This window comes from Myotis daubentonii, chromosome 2 (genome assembly GCF_963259705.1).
Source record: "Myotis daubentonii chromosome 2, mMyoDau2.1, whole genome shotgun sequence".
Lineage (NCBI taxonomy): Eukaryota > Metazoa > Chordata > Mammalia > Chiroptera > Vespertilionidae > Myotis > Myotis daubentonii.
In genome coordinates, this window is record NC_081841.1 from 47688851 (window position 1) to 47706884 (window position 18034).

At 41.7% G+C, this 18034-nt stretch overlaps 1 protein-coding gene across 4 annotated transcripts in view; it reads right to left on the reverse strand.

Moving 5' to 3' along the window:
• Positions 1 to 18034, reverse strand: part of SLC38A1 (solute carrier family 38 member 1) — a 73353-nt gene that overhangs the window by 18471 nt on the left and 36848 nt on the right. For all 4 annotated transcript variants that reach the window (XM_059682653.1, XM_059682652.1, XM_059682654.1 and 1 more), the window contains 3 exons: positions 2849 to 2922; positions 961 to 1053; positions 339 to 420 (listed from right to left, as the gene is read on the reverse strand). In XM_059682653.1, the coding sequence (XP_059538636.1) occupies positions 339 to 420; positions 961 to 1053; positions 2849 to 2922 (249 nt within the window). The remainder of the gene's footprint in view (positions 1 to 338; positions 421 to 960; positions 1054 to 2848; positions 2923 to 18034) is intronic.

Here is an 18034-nt window from a genome sequence, read left to right on the forward strand (position 1 = left end):
TTTTTTTTTGCATGTTCTACATCTGTGTTAGAAAATACTCTGTATCTGTACCATTTCACAGAAACTAGACATAGATTTTAGGCTCTTGAGAAAATGCAGCATCTACCGTTTTGCAGCCTGACCGATGAATCTGCCTTGGAAATGCTCATATTCAAGGGGTTCTCGCTGCTTCTTTTACTTAGATAACTCCAGAGAAACGTGTTGAAACAACAAACAGAAAAAACAGCCTGGGGAAAACTTTGTTTCGGCAATTTTCATAAAACAAAAACTTTGGTTAGCCCACATTTCGATTAAAAACATTTTAATTACCTTACCAAAAAAAGGGGTCTATGACTTACGAGAATGTCTCTTCCTTTCCCATTAGAAACTTTATGGCAGAGGGTAGTTCATTTTTGACTATGAAGAGGTAGCTCAGCATTGCTAGAGGAAAATGAGAACATTTTAGAAAGAAGATACTGAGGTTCATGTTGCAAGCCGTATAAAAGGTTACCAGCCTGCTCTTAGAGTAACCTTCAGTAAGACACAAAGACAGCGTTAGATACTCTCACAGTTTCCTTGGTTTTAAATAAGTGACTGCTGTCTCCACTTTACTTTCCATGTTGCGTTTTAGCAATGGGAATGATAACTTCTTGAATTGTGTTAAAATTCATGTGACCACCCACCCACCAGAATTAGAAAACATAATAAAGTTTACCTACTTTATTTTTTAAAAATATATTTTATTGATTTCAGAGAGAGGAAAGGTGAGGGAGAGAGAGAAACATCAATGGTGCGAGAGTCATTGATTAGCTGCCTCCTGCACGCACCACACTGGGGATTGAGCCCACAACTTGGACATGTGCCCTGACTAGAACTTAAACCGTGACCTCCTGGCTCATAGGTGGACACTCCACTGAGCCACGCCAGCAGGGCCACCTACTTTAAAGTTAAGTATAAAAGCGTGCTCGTGTTTGTTTTTACCTCCTGTGTTCTGTAGAGAGGTGGCTCCAAAGATGACAAACTTCCCCGTGGTGCCGAAGACCTGCTCTCCCAGCTTTTCATAAACCATGCAACCTATTTAGACATCATATTTGAGAACACAAGAAATGACAGGGGTCTAAACATTAAAACTAGCCAAGATTCATCACGCTACTGACTATTCCCCACGTGATTTCATGTCTTTCTCAAAGCCACACAAATGGCCTTCTTGACTTTGCAAGGGTTAAGGGCATTCTCGTTGTAAAACAACCTCGGCCACTGGTTATGCTCATATGCATGCATACAGTCCTGTAGTTGATCTCTTACCCCTTCACTGCCTCCCTCCTCCCGTCCCCCCCACCCCCCCCCCCCTCGCGGCCTTCCCGCATAGGTTGGACAGTCTGATGCTTCTATGACTATTTTTGTTCATCAGTTTATGTTGTTCATTATATTCCACAAATGAGTGAGATCGTGTGATATTTATCTTTCTCTGACTGGCTTATTTCGCTTGGAGGGTGGGGGTGGCTGAGGAGAGGTCAATGGAGGAAAAGGGAGACTTATGTAATACTTTAAGCAATAAAGAATTTAAATAAAAAAAATAAATTTAAAAAAACCTCTTGACATTTTTAAATGTCAGACATGACCACGAATTCTCCTTTCTCAGGTTGGCTACAAAAGCATTACAATTCAACCATTAGGTCATAAGGCTTATTTCTGACTACCTTAAATAGTCCTTTTACTTTACTGGGGGAATTCCCCACTCGGACGTGTTGTCAGGTCTGGTGAATATCATTAAAATAAAGATTTGATTTAAAAATAAAAATCCTGACAGTTGGGATAAAAGGCTCTTTTTGAATTAATAACCTGAATGTTTAGGTTAACAAAGAACTATCTTAATCATATTCCTTCAATGTCTCATGTATTCTAAATATAATAACAAGTTCAGAAACATGTAATAGTCACACCATCAGAATTCTGATTGTAAAATTTAGTTCAAAAATAAGCAACTCACCTAAGAGAGCAGTTAAGAGGTCTACCTAAATAATAATTTGGCTCTAGCAAAATTCTAAAGTAATCAACTAGCCTTTCTCAATAAATACTAAGATTCAAAGCCATCCATTTTTTAAAAAGTGTTTCTATTTCTTTATGACAATTCAGCTGACATTTTCAAAAGGTTCACAGAAGTAATATGGGTCAGGCTAAATTAAACTTTTGTTTAATCTCTCATAAGACTGATGTTTAAACCAGACAATGGTTAGACCCTCGATTTATTACAGAATGTTCCAGTTAAATGGAGTCGTCTATATACAATAACAGTCGGGCAATGTAATTTTAGCTAATGCAAAAGGCAAAGTATTACAAACATAACCCATTATCCCAGGAATAGAAAATAAACACTTCAGGTATTACACTGCCCAGAGTCCTTGAAATCTTTTCCTAGCACACTCACTCCCATAGTCCCTCGCGAGTAACATTTTCTCCTTGAAATAGGCACGGAAGAGAATGAAAGCTCTGTTTACTTTTAGAGCTTGGAGGCTATAATATAAAAAACATGAGATCCTTGTTCTGAATTTATAAAGACCCAAGGAAAAACAAAAGCCTTTAAAATGAAGTCATCTTAAACTAGGAAGAAAAAAAAAAGAGGTATAATTCAGGGTTTATTTAAATGACAATACCATTGTGCACTCTTCATGACAATTTAATTTATAGTTGCTGTATCTATTTCTCTGTGTAAATACTACTATAGGTCTTCCAGTGACTGTCGGCCGAAGTACTCTTTTTCTTTAATAATCAAGTTCTTGAGCAGGAAGAGCATCATTTGTTTACAATTTCATCACCATCAAAATCATTCCTCCTGGCTTTAACAAAAGTAGACCTATGAGCAGCTTACCTGTTTCCTTTGAACAGATCAACAGAAGGTTTATTGAATATATAGACAGCAGTGTCACCGAAGACAAAAGTACCCTAAAGCAAAAAAAAAGAAATCATGCCAGAACTATAAAAGAACATGCTCTGACCTTATGTTTTAGAAAGCCAGAGGCTTGTTTATACGGTTAACACTATTTGTAGATGGTATCCGAATTGTGGAATCTATTAGTCATACCTTCTTTAAAATCCTTGATCAAAATGTTCTACCAAATAAAGAACTGCCCATTAGAATCTGAGTAACGAACAGTTCACATCCTTTACGTAATTCAAAGCCTAAATAGTAATCTGAGATCATTTCAGTTGGGATGACTCTAAAACATTATGAAGGAGAGATTTTGCAGTCTATGGGCCCTGCTCCCTCTGAGTAAGGTATGAGGAGGGGGTGTGAGGACTGGGGAGGCTGGGGGAAGGTTTGCTGTGACCCTTAGGTCAGTGACCATGTGACTTTGGGCAACTGGCCCAATTTCTCCCATCCCTAGAGCCCTCACCTACAATATAAAGACACAAGCCAAATAATATCTAACATTCTTTTATCCAATTTTCTATGGCTATTTATGAATCTATATATCGGACCATTGAGATCATTCACTTTCTTTGCACCTGGTTCCTCTTGAAAGCATAAGCACCTCTTTTAATGGATGGGAAACATTTTGACAATCAAGCACAATGAAAATACGTTTCTGGAAGATGAACTCCTGTTTTTGTTTTAGTACTTCTGGCTCATTATCCAATCCTCCTCAAGAAAAAGCACAGTTAAAACAAGGTGGCAGATTACATAGATTATGTCTATATCATTTGGTTAAAACAGACATCATCATGGAAACTGAAGCCTATTTATTAAAAAGAAAACATTTCCAATCCCCCAGATGAAACCACTCACTCCCTGATGTAGGGACATACATCCCTAGCATAGTACGTACAGGACTGTAATTGATTCTCTGTCTGAGTAAGTAAGGCAATTGTTTTTCTAGCAGGTGCTATTGACAAGTCCTTGGCAAACCTGCAGTTCTCTCTGCGTGGGTTGTCTGTGAGTTGTTTCACTCCCAAACCCTCTCACCACCTCTCACACCTGCTGAACCTCTGCCCTCGGGCCACTCGGATGTCACTTCCTTGGGTGCCTTAGATAGAAAGACTGCTCCCTAGCTCTCTCGGTTTTACGGCACTTCATTTTCCCCATATCCTCTGGGAGTACAAAATGATCAACTGCAGGGTAGGTGGGCTGCCAGAGATGGCCAGAAAACACAAGAGGAACAGAGCTCAGCAGAAGTAAGACAAACACTGGGAGAAAGACTAGAAACACTTTGGATGGAGGTTAACAAATAAAGGAGAATTTAAATGAAGATATGGCTGTAAGGAAGTGCCTTCATATATAGACCGAGTTAGCAAAGATCCTTGAACAGGAGGGTGATAAAGAGGGTAAGTCCCTTATTATCTATTCTGGCTGAGGGACACAAGAAACTGAGAGCAAGCATGTTTTATTAACCACTCCAGTAGTTTCGAGATATGTAAGGGAACATGATTTGATATGCTCCGCCAGAGGGTAAGATATAGGAGACAGTTGTGGTATGATTTTTCTTTCATCTTTGAAGATAAACAATATTTATGTGGAAGAAGTAAGCTTCGAGTTCCACTCAGAGTTCACACATGATTTTAGGGGCACTGAACACTAAGTGGCAACTCTGACATGCGCATGTGACAGGCCACGGAAGATTTCTGTGTGGCACAGAACAGCATGGGCTTCCCAGCTGGAGGCAGGATGGAGGCAATTTTAGGATTAGCCATGTGCTACGCTAGAGTGACCACGGACCCTGCTGAGCCAATTCTCCTGGGACTGACCTGGGGAAGGGGGGCGGACTTACCACTGGGCCCCAAGCTAATGAGCAAAGAGTATGACCTTGTAGGAGCTATGTGCCCAGTAGAAGGGATAATTACTAAAATCTACGTAATGATTAACCAAAGGCCCTACATCCGGGCAAATGGGTTACTTATTAGCAAAAGAAATATTATAAAGAAACTTCTTGGAAACTGCTCTTGGTCCCCTTTAACACATTCTATTCAGTTGAATCTCTTTGTAGATGACGCTCAGCTGGCCTGTGGCCCTTGGCAAGAGATAAAGAATTTCTTCATAAACTCCTATTGTTTTTCTTTTCTTTTCTTTTTTAATGGGAGACGGGTGTGTGTTTTCAATCTGCACCCAAGGATAAGTTTTTCATTGATTCCAGACAGAGAGGAAGAGACAGGGGAGAGAGAGAAACATCAATCCATTGCCTCACACACGAGCCCCAACCAGGGATTGAACCCTCAACTTGTGCATATGCCGACTGGGAATCGAACCCACAACCCTTCAGTGTGGGGGACGACACGCTAACCACTGAAGATACCGGCCAAGGCGCTTCTTTTTCCTTTTCAGGTAAGGGAAGTGTTGATCAGGGAAGATTTCAGCAGGGATTTTATCCTCTTCCCCACACTTAATAGCAGAATGAAGTCCTCCCACAGTGATGAGAACTCCCTGATCATGTGCGTAAGAGACATAACCTTGCACCCCAGACAAGAGGACCTGCACAGAGAGAGTATGATAGCTTTTGCCTTTGGCCACCCAATCTCCGAGGACGCTCCTCTCATCTCTCCCAAAATACAGAACTTCCCTCCAAAGACTAAAAGCGAATAAGAACAAAAATATTTTCCTATCAGGTCACCCCTGCAGATCCAAATTCTATATGTAAGATTCTAAGACTGCTCTAGGCTATAATAGATTCTAGCATTAATGGCATTAAATTTTTAAAAAGTGGATTCTTAGAAAGGACCGATACATTGTCTAATGGGCTACAATAGATCCAAGAAAAGTTTGAGGATCTGGTCAGAGATATCAGAGATACAGAAATTGTGACATCTAAACGCAAGTAACCTCAAAGACACAGACAACAGGAGGGTGGTTACCAGAGGGAAAGTGGGGTGAGGGAGGGTGAAGGGGGTCAAATATATTGTGAGGGTGGGAGACTAGACTTTGGGTGGTGAGCACACTATGAGTTAAACAAATGATGTATTACAGAATTGTACCCCTGACACCTATATAATTTTATTAACCAATGTCATCCACATAAATTAAAACACACACACACACACACACACACACACACACACACACAGCCTCGTTATAAAATGAGATCATAGGACGTACTCCCGCCCTGGCAGCAGAGCCCCTGGAAGAGGTGGAGGTGAAGCCGCAGTCACCCCTGCGGATTCAGAAATAGCTCGGATGGGGCTGCCACGCAGGTGAGTGCTTTCAGCTCTCCCAGGACCCACTCCTCTCAAAATACAGAACCCTTCCCGGCCTCCCCAGCACGCCTCTCCCTGCCAGTGACGGGCAGAGCAGCTTTTCTTGGTTTAGTGTGTGTGTGAGTGACGTCAGGATCTTGTTACAGTGAAGATTCTGATTGAGTAGGTCTGGGGTGGGACCTGAGATTCCGCATTTCTAACAGGCTCCCAGGTGATGCCGGTCGTGCTGGTCCACGGGCCCCTCTGGGAGCAGCAGGGCTTTAAGCTGAGCTCCGGCCCTGTCGTATGTACATCTCAGTGTTTCTGATTCTCACAACCACTGAAGTAGGGCTAACCCGCCCGCACACTGTCTGCAGGTGGGTGCCACGCGCGATTACCTGTAACGTGGCCCATGGCTGCGCAGGTGAGACTGCACTTAGAGCTGAATTATTATCATTCCCTGAGTCACTGACCTGCCCTCAGTGTGAAAGCGAGGTCTTACCTACTTCCTTTGGTTGACTTCCTTGGGGCACTAGGGCCCTGAGGCATATATTCACCGAGGTATATGCTTTTCACCCACTCCTGTCTGCCTCATCCCAGCCCTATTCCTTTCCTGGGGCTCTCGAGGCCAGAGAGCCAGGGACGCCAAAGGCCTGGAGTAACCTCAGTCCTCAGTCCTGGGAGGCTCCGAGGAGCAGAGAGCTGGGCCCTCTGATGGGGATCGCAGATTGGCCTCCCCCACACACCCAACAGGCTTGAGTCTTTTGCTGCTGCCTCCCCCATGCCTACTCCCATGGCAAGGCCCTGGGACCAGGGCTCCAGGCCAAAGAGTCTTCTTTTTGTCCTTCATGGCCTCGGGCAAGTTTTTCATAGTCTTAATAGTATCTGGCTTTGTGCTTAGAAATAAAACACATGTTCACCAAGGTATATATTTCTTATTTTCAACTCCACTCCGCTCCTCCACCAGCCATGTCTCTATCATTCCAAAAGGGATATGAGGCTCAGCGCACTATATAATTCTTCCTCTTCTAAACCTGGTCAAAGGTATAAAACTGTTACCACCCTCAATCCAGTGAGCAGAAAGTCCACATAAAAACTCCCTGCACTGGAGGAAAAGTGATTTTTACCACCAATCCTGCCTTCATCCATCAGCATCTCCCACCATCTTCAGGCCCTCACTCCAAAACTCAAGGACATATATGCTGGTTGAGGCAAAATATCTACACGAAAATGTAAAACTTCGGTACAAGGAAACATATTGTTTACTGGCCAACCATCCTCCAGTCCTTCCCCCTGCTGTGACCGCTCTCTCCCTCAGTCCCTTCTACCTCTTACCTTTCTTCTACATTTCCAAACTGTCTCCCCCTCCTGCACGTTTCCATTCATCTTTTATTGCCACTAGCTCCCCCTGCTCTCCCATTCCACCTCCGATTCTTCCCAAGGGGAACGTCTGTATGAAGTAAAGATTTAAAAGCGCTGCTGAGCGGTGCACAGTGCTAGCTGGGGAAGAAGGGAGCTCTGGCCGTCCTGGAGAACCCAACTGAGAATGGTCAGATGTGGGGGTTTCCCGGGCTAGTGTGCTGGCCAGCCAGTGGGAAAGGAAAGTTAGCGGGTGGGAAAGAGAAGGCTGTAAGTGAGCGACCGTGCCATCTAAGCCGAGCAGGGAAGGAAACACAGACATTCAGGGACAGAGGCGGTGCGAGTATGCAAGGCTGGGTGCTGGGAGTACAAGAGGTTGTGGTCAGAAGTCGGGTCATTGCAGAGGTGCTGGTGCAGCGTGGTTCCTGGCCCAGGGAAGCCAGGCAGGTGGGAAGCTTAAGTGGAGAGGAAAGAGGACACAGAGGAAGAATGGTTTATTTCTTGAGAGCTCAAGTGGAAGGAGATAAGGTGTCCTGGGTCCCTAATTCATGTGAAAGTTTATTTTGAAAATTTCAAAATTATCTTTGACATACAAATGCATTTCCTGGAGCTTTAGTTTACTTTAATGGGAATTCAATATAATCAATAAAACATTTTCTTGATCTTTACTAAAATTAAATATCGGGGTATTTGTTATGTTAGGTCCATGCTAAGCACGTATTAAAAACATGCCACTTAGGAGTAGTGCAATTACTATCTATTTTACATATAAGAAAGTTGAAGTTCAGAGAGGTTACATATTTAGTCTCAAGTCACATAGCATCAGAGCCCTCAGGCCTGGGAATCGGACTGCAAAGTCCTTATCGCCACACGCTATGCTGTCGGCCCAAGGCAATGTGCAGAAAATGTGTAGGAATGAGAGCAGAAGACAAAACTTAGCTTAAAATACATCAAACTATTAACAGAGCTCAAGTTTGAACAGTGACACTTTGGATGGTTTCTTTATACTTTTTAAATTAATTTCATGCATTTTCAAAAAAGTCTTTAATGATTATCTTACCTTTACAATACAAGTATTGAAACAAAAAAATATAAATAGCCTTTCAAATATTATTATTCCAAACCCTTGTGGGGAGTGTGGTTAAATCCCAAGCTCATTAATATAGCCCCTATTTCATTTAAAGAGCTCACAAAATACGAAAAGAAGCAGAAACATTTAATCATTCAGTCCCGAAGTGGACATCTTAGTCATTAAATTCTGACTAAATTTCAACATTCTAAGGGTCAGAGGCCCAGCACCCTGGGATCTGATAGCGTGTGACTGTTTGTAATATTTACCAACTGAACTAAGGAAGGAAAGGATGGTTTTAAAGGTTGGACAGGGAACAGGTGGTGGTACATTATTTGTATAATTCATTCTATGTGTTTCCTTGTAGGTAAATCTAAATTCTTTGGTGCAAGCCTCACTGTTAGTTAGATATTTTATTTTGTCTAGAGAAAGAAATACGTATCACTGATGACCAAATCAAATAATATCTAACAGATTTATTCCTAAAAAGAAAGAAGTATTTAAAAGAGGTATGCAGATGGAACTATAATTTGTCAGTTTAGTTGACACTTTGTGAGGTTAAACAAGTTAGGAGGAGGCCTGACTTTAAATGAGGAAGTTAATACCAGGAAGAAAGTCATATGCCCATACCACTTCCTGTTTTGCCTATGTCCTTAGTAGAGCTGCGGGTTTTGTGGGCGCTCCATTTATAACTCTTGGTGTGTCCCTCCTCTTCCTTCCATTCCCAAGAATAACTGGTTTCCCTTCTCCTCAAACCTAGAACCTTCCCATCATTTTAAAATGATGCCCCCTTTATCATACTGTAAACATGTACCTCTTCAGTGACAGAAAAAGTCCATGTGGGATTTTTGCACATGTGTGTGCAGCTAACACACTCTTACCTCTCTGGGGCCTAGAGAATTGACTTCTTATCAGACACATCTTAGATGATTCACCAACTAAGCACAACTGCTCAATTTTTTTAAAAAAAAAATATTTTATTGATTTTTTACAGAGAGGAAGGGAGAGGGATAGAGAGTTAGAAACATCGATCAGCTGCCTCCTGCACACTCCCTACTGGGTATGTGCCCGCAACCAAGGTACATGCCCTTGACCAGAATCAAACCCAGGACCCCTCAGTCCACAGGCTGACGCTCTATCCACTGAGCCAAACCGGTCAGGGCAACTGCTCAATTTTTAAAAACAATGGGTGGGACTCATCTGCTACGATTGTTAACTCTTCCTGTTTACAAAACAGGCACTCATTATTACACAGTACTCATCATTAAATAAAGGAGTGTGCTATACTTGGCATTTTGGACTTCCACTCCATTAGGAATGATGGGTTCATACTTTCCTACTGTTTCCATGGTAACAGTGCACATTTAAGGAGAGATGGGAGAGTTCAGAGGAAGACTCCATGGGTTTGTTCCCTAGAAATGATCTGTGTCCCTTCCCTTTCCCACCACCAGTTAGTGTCCTCCAGGGCAAATTACTTAGCCTCTATGAATCTTACTTTACCTACAAAATGAGAATAATAAATAGGATTGTTATAAAGATCCCTTGAAACAATGTGTACGTTATAACTATCTTTTAAAATATATATATTTAAAAAAATAAAAGCTAGCAAGTCATACCAAAAGAGGCTGCAGGTGGCTTTGGCCTGTAGGCTGTCGTTGGCCGATACAGATATAGATCAGTGATACCGTGTGTCTGATGTCCGGTGAAGCCTGTGGCAGTAGAGCAAAGCAAAACTAACTGGCCCTCACAGGGCCAGTTTTCCCAATCTACTAAACCAACTACCATGCCGGGAGTAATAAAGTTCAAGTTAACCTTGAAAATCCAAACTTCTGCACTCTACTGACCTATTGTGCTGATCCCCACCTGTCCTACTAAAAACCCAGAACAGTGAACGGAAAAGGCATCCTATGCATCATGGAGGTGAATAATCCTATGAAAACCTTAGTATAGTTAAGTTGCTTCTTGCAAGCTAAGAAAAACGCGGTGCTTCAAAATGTACCGGATGCAACTCAACACCGATAAGACTGAGCTCCCTGTACGCTCTCTTGCGCATGTGCGCGCAGATACACACTCCTACCTCTCTGGGGCCAAGAGAACTGACTTCTTGGAACCCCTTATCAGACACATCTTAGATGACTCACCAACTAAGCAAAGCTGCTCAATTTTTAAAAACAATGAGTGGGACTCACCGCCTATGATTGCCAACTCTTTCTGTTTACAAAACAGGCACTCATTTTGTGTAGCACAACGCTCACCACTTTCTCATTTCCCTATTTCTGAAAAGCTTCTTATTCCAGGGCATTTCAATAGAGTTCAGTGGCACTGTCACTGTCCTGTTTACATGTATTTCAATGTTGGCAAGCCTGAATGTGCCACTTCTCCCCTTCCAGTATTATTATTCCCAAACAAGAGACTCTAATGCCCATGATTTTTGCTGCCAGCTGAAGGACAATTTTCTCTTCAGATCATTTCTAGGGAGCAGTGATTATAACTCAAAGAATTTTAAAAACAAGTAACTGATTGACAAGACAGAAGATGAATGCAACCAACCCATGGACCTCCTAGGATCATCCGGAAGGGCAGGGTTTCCTTACTGACTTCCTCTTTGCCCTGTTTTTAAGACAATTTGGTCTTTCCTTGGGAGGCAAAGAACTTCTGGCTTAGGAATGCACAGAAAAGACAATGTAACATTTACAGGGAAAAACTTGAGAAATATCACCCAGACCATCTTTGTTACGTTAAGAGCAAAATTATCTACTCGGTGGGTGTGATTCTAACTTTCTGAAATATGTATAAGGTAATAAAGCAATCATAGCTCAGGACTATTGCAATTTCACTCCAGTTTAGTAGAATTTGCTGAAAAAGGTTTAGAGACTTTAGAAAGCTATGTTGACGCAGAACACAAACCTCCTGATAATGAGAAGCCCATTTCTGCAACACAACAGTAATGATCAAATACCTATAATAAATGAACAGCACTTAGAGCTATATGTTGATGGATCTATAGCTCCAATTCCATTTCTGTCTATCCCTTGTGTAGGCCCAATTGTAAAACACTGAATTTAAAGCATAAAGGCACCTGACAGTCTGGTCTTAATTTATAGAGACCCTTATTTTTTAGGTTTACCCTTACTGGCATGGCTATTCACTGGCTTGTTTTGTAAACACTGTCATTATAGACAACACGATGTTGCATATTTTTGGTGGTAGGATAATGATAAGTGGTCCACAAAGGTAAATACTGCGAGAGAGACAGGGACAGAGAAACAGAATGAATTCACCTACAATTGAAGCAAACAATCAACAAAGCGAAGGAAATTGCTGTAAACCAACAATGACAACTAGTATCCTTTTTGCAAATAGCAATTTAACAACAAATGCCCTTTTAGCAATGCAATACTAATCTTGAACAGTATTTCTTAACAGAAATACTCTGAACTATTTTGAATTTTCAGATGAAGGAGGCATTCCCGGGAGAGTAACGACAATAACCTTGTGATTATTATCATTACATCTCCACAGCCTACTTAAAATTTGAGGGTGAACGAAACCTTTCAGTTATTTTTTTTCTTCTGATAAGTTTGCAACAACGATGAGAGCCACTGTTTTGCCCCAAAGATTTGTTTTCTGTTTTGCAAAGTCGAATTCTTACTTATTCACTCATTCGTTTATGTCAGTGAAACATTCTTGAGAATCAGCTACATGGCAAGCACTGTTCTAGATCTTGTTGTGGGGGAGAGGATTGAATTCAACAAGGAAGAATCAGACATTAATACTGCCTTTGTAGGGCTCACAATTTAATAGGGAAGGTTAACTATATACCTAAATAATGCCTTTCATCTGGAAGAATCAGAGACACATTTTTGGAGATGGCCCCTGACGTGGGCCTTACAGGACCATCAGGATGCACCACGGGACTGCACATCCCCAGGGCATGGGGATGGGGAGGTGGAAAGGCCGAGCTGAGAGGCATGGTGCAGGCAGCCCCTACGGAAAAGAGGGAGGTCACGTGTGGCTGATGCAGAGGCAATCTGAAGGGAGGTAAGGTTGAAAATATAGTTTAGACAGGTCGTACAGCACCCATTTCTCATTCTAGCTCTCATGCGTGGTCTAAATATCTACACTGAAAATATTTTTCTTCTCAAGTTTTCTATAGGTAAGAGGAAAAGGAAAACGTTGCACTCGTTTTATGTTCCCTAAAATACAGCTGATTTTATGTTCTCTAAAAAACAGCTGTTTTTAATAGTTCTTTCCCTAACAGCACACAATGAAAAAGGTAATTTAAAGACTATAAACTTTCCACTCCCAGCCCATCCCCAGACCCCGAATCACTATCCAGAAGTAACCACTGTCAACAGTTTTCTTGGGTTCTCTACCCAGATAGTCTGCAATTTATGCGTATGTACACTATCTCACCCCATGCTCACTTCACCCAACATTCAGTTTGTTTTCACATCATCATATTCCTGGGAAATGTTTTCCATATCAGTATAGAGACAAATCTATTTTACTCTTTTAAAATATCCTAGTTTATGGAACTACTATGCTTATTGGATCAATTTCCTAATAATAAACTTGGCTTTATTTGACTTTGGTGTTACTTGGTTTTTAACTCTTAAATACAAAAAGTTTAGTTACATCCTTGGAAGAAATTAAATCCAAGGGCTCCTGAAGTCAGTGGGAAATCTTAAATAGCACATGGGGCAAAGTCAGGCACAGTTATGACACATAGGAAGCAGTTCAGACGGTTCATGGGTTTTGCAATATACGTTAGGCATATACGTTACTTGCCATGACCCGGCACGTGACCACCATCCTCCTCCCCCTGCACTACCCCCCGCTCCTTGTCTACAATGTGGTATACTCAATATTGTGAAACTCATTACCATTGAGGTGATGGTGCGTGGTGGAACAGGAGTAAAATAATTCAGGAATACTGACTGATTCTACAAGGTGATTTAAAAGCGAAAGTATCAACTTGCAAGTTTCCATTGATGAGAATAAAATTCCCCTCGGGATGTACATAAATAATGTAAGTTTGGTTTCTGAAGAAGGCATCACTAAAAGTAGTGTCTTAGATCACACGGGTTCTAGAGTCCAGGTGGAATCCTGGCTCCCATACCTTTCTAAGTCATTATCAAGCCTCAGTTCCTTCACCTGTAAAGTGGCACTGATATTTATAGTGCTATTGGTGGAGACCAAATGAGATAACATGGCATATGTGGGGTGGGGCAAAAGTAGGTTTACAGCTGTTCCTATGGAAAATAATACAATAATTATAAATTATCTATTTGTATAAAAACCCTGGGTGTAACACGTCACGTCTGAAGCTCGACCAACCAGAAGCAAGTCAGTCCTGCAGGGGCTGTCTTGGAAACAGCTGTGCCCTCCCCGAGCTGTTTCCTGCGAGGGCAAGGTTTCAGGCAGGAACCTGGCCTCGGAGCGTGGACGCAGTGAGTCCTGGGTCCTCTTAGCCACAGCTGTGCCCTCCCGGAGCTGTTTCTGGTAAGGGCAAGGTTTGAGGCAGGAACTGGCTTTCAGAGCATGGAGGCACTGAGTCCTGGGTCGCGTTGCCAAGGGCTGCGCCCTGCCCGAGCTTTTTCCCGGGAGGGCGAGGTTTGAGTCAGAACCGGCCCTTGGAGTGAGGTGGCATATCTTTATAAAGTTTTAACACATTATATAAGAGGTTGTGGTGGTAGTTTTACCCACAGCGTCTACAGGAACTGCTGCAAATTTACTTCTCGGTGGAAGCACCTTTCATTCCCAATATAAATTACCGATTCCATTAAATGAAACTTCAATTTCTAGACTCCATATAAACAGTGAAGTTGCTAAAACTATTAAAAAGGCCCAACTTCTCATTATTGATGAATGCACCATGGCATCCAGTCATGCTATAAACCCCATAGACAGATTACTAAGAGAAATTTGAAGGTTGTATTTGGTGGGACAGTTCTCCTTCTTGGAGGGGATTTTCGACAATGTCTCAGTATTGTACCGCATGCTATGCGATCAGACATAGTACAAACGAGTTTAAAGTACTGTAATGTTTGGGGATGTTTCAGAAAGTTGTCTCTTACAACAAATATGAGACCAGAGGATTCTGCTTATAGTGAATGGTTAGTAAAACTTGGAGATGGCAAGCTTGATAGCAGTTTTCATTTAGGAATGGATATTATTGAAATCCCCTGTGAAATGATTTGTAATGGACGTATTATTGAAGCTACCTTTGGAAATACTATATCTATAGATAATATTAAAAATGTATCTAAATGTGCGATTCTTTGTCCAAAAAATGAGGACATTCAAAGATTAAATGAAGATATTTTGGATAAGGAAAGTAGGGGAGGGCGGGGGTAAGGGGAAGAGATCAACCGAAGGACTTGTATACATGTATATAAGCCAAACCAATGGACATGGACAACAGGGGGATGGGAGCATGAGTGTGAGGGGGGGGGGAGGAAGGGGGTTAATGGGGGGGATGAGGACACATTTGTAATACCTTAACTAATAAAAAAAAAATGTCATGAGTTACATTCTCCTTTTTAGTGGTTTTAAACTTAAAGGCTACATTATTAAAATAATAATAAATAATATTACATGCTAAGAAGTTATGGAAAAATATTAAGTAGTTATTGCTTAACAGATTCTGCATGGTGCAATAAACCTCTCCTTTACCTAGCACTACGAGGAGGTGATATATTCTAAAGTAATTCATTTTCTATAAAATATATGCCTTTTATAGAAATCTTCAGATAATGGAACTTTCCTATTTTGGGCTGGGGTAAAGGAGACAGTATTGTAAAACAAAACAAGACAAACCAAAACCCACCATTCTTCCATGCCACTATTTACTTTCATGCCAATCCCTACTTTTGCTTTGATGGAATTATGGGAAAGCTGTGTAAGAAGATTAGCGATAGAAGAGGCTGTCACAGTGGAAGGGATTTCTTCAGAACCCATTGCCTTTTCCTTGGATCTCCACTCTCAGGAAAACTCAACTCAGCAGGTGCATATCACCCTGAGGAATTTGTGCCTAGGCATAGTCCCAAATTGCTGCTTCAGGATACAGCCCCATTTTGTTTCCAAAAGACAACGTATACCTTCCGATCAAATGTAAACTGGGATTCCTCACTCCCACACTTCCTGCTCCTCAGAATTATGAGGCCTCAGAGTTCAGGAGAACACAAAACCTCACAGCATTCTTACACCAGGGCAGAGTTCCCTGAATCTGCCCTATTTGAATCAGATGTGTGTCGAACAGGGATGACAGCCATGATGGTTAGGCTGAAAAATAATGAGCCCTCAAGTCATCCAAGGAAAAGCAATCACCCCAGCAAGTTTCCAGAGGAGCCCCGTGAAGAGCCCGCAGCCAGGCTCAGTGAGACACAGAGGAGCCTTCCCAGCTGCTTTTCTAAAGAAGCCTGGACAGGCTTGGACTCTTGTTCCTTGTTGGCCGATAGGAGTCTGGAACAGGGCCCTGTACCAGATGAAATGTCCTGGTCCTGCCAACTGCTTCCTGGCTTTGAGCAGCTGTGGGAGCAGCTGGTTTTACAACACACAGAGTGAGTCCTTGTTCTGAAGGAGGAGGGTTCTACCTGCTGTGAGAAACTTAGAAGTTTGGGTTCTTTATATACAACTACCTTCATGAGCTGTAACCTGAAGATTTGGTGTGTTGTGCTTGCTATTCGAGTATAACCAAATGATCTACAATAGTTTTATCCAGGGGAAATCTTCCTGCGATGATAAAAAGTCAAGTTTATCCAATTATTTGCTTTCAATCAGAAATTAAAGAGTCATGAGATAAGAAATCAATTATGCCTGCACCAGTATAATTAAAAACCAACTGAATTCCAGGAATCATAGATATCCCAGTAGAGAGATTTTTTTTTAAATGTATAAAACCTATAGGAGTGTAAAAACTTGAGAGGAGACAACAATAACAAAATTTCAACAGCTGAAAAGTAGCAGAGCTGAATCTTAAATTGGCAGTGGAGAAAGCCAAGACTAATCCAGTTTATACCACAGAATTCCCAAAAGACCCTGGGGGCATTACTGGAAGTAGGTAACAATGGCAGGGCTAAAATAAAGGAGGATCTGTTTAACTTCTTTTAAGAAATAGCTAGATTCCCCAGACCAGGCACCTACTCTGAAAAGCTGTGAGACTACACCTCTCCCATCCTGGCAAAAGATACGTATCCCAAGTTACACTCTCTGGAAAGTATAGAATATAAGTCTCCGGGTGAGAGACTCAGCACAACTTGTGGGGGAGGGGGAACTATAATGAACACGGGGATTGGGTAAACACACGCACACTGAGATAGTCACCCCTGCCCTTTGCCACCACGTGGTTTCCAGAAAGATGGCAGCAACGCCCAGACCCTCCCGGCAGGTCTGGAAGCTCTCTGGGTGATTTGAACAGCCAAAGAGAAACCGACACTGGTGGTCCCACAAGGAAAGAGCCATTAACAGCACCTCAAGTGAAGCCAGTGCCAACAAGCCCCATCAATGTGTATCAGGCTCAGATTAACTTTGCCCTCCCTCCCCACTCTTGAATATAACAGAAAAAGAAGGATGACTTGACATTGGAGGAAAGATTCTAAAATGAAAGATAAGAGTCCAAAACAAACAACAGGAATACAATCAGTAGAATTCAAATTGTTGGAAACTCTATATGACAAATGGCCTGGTTTCTTCAACAAATAAAATGCATGGAAAAAAGGAGAGAGAAAAGGGGGAAACTATAGATTGAAAGAGACTTAAAACACATATCAACCAATTGTGCTATATGGACTGGACTCTATTGGAGTATTGATTTAAACAATCCAAGTGGTTTCTTAAAAGTGAGATAACCAGAGCAATTTAAATATTTGGTTGGATGTTTGGTGATACTAAGAAACTGCTGTTAATTTTTTAGATATGACATATTATAGTTGTTTTAACAGTCCTTATATTTTAGAGAAAAATGTTGAAATATTTATGGATGAAATTATATGATAGCTGAGATTTGCTTCAAGACTGTCTGGGTAAGGGGACTGACTAAACAAGCGTGGCTATGGGATGAAGAAAACATGAAAATCTTTTATAATATTATCTTTACTGTATGTTTGAAATTTTCAATAACAAAGAAAACTATGGCCCTAACCGGTTTGGCTCAGTGGATAGAGCAGGGGTGGGCAAACTTTTTGACTCGAGGGCCACAATGGGTTCTTAAACTGGACCAGAGGGCCGGAACAAAAGCATGGATGGAGTGTTTGTGTGAACTAATATAAATTCAAAGTGAACATCATTACATAAAAGGGTACGGTCTTTTTTTTTTTTTAGTTTTATTCATTTCAAATGGGCCGGATCCGGCCCGCGGGCCGTAGTTTGCCCACGGCTGGGATAGAGCATCGGCCTGCGGACTGAAGGGTCCCAGGTTCGATTCCGGTCAAGGGCATGTACCTTGGTTGAGGGCATATCCCC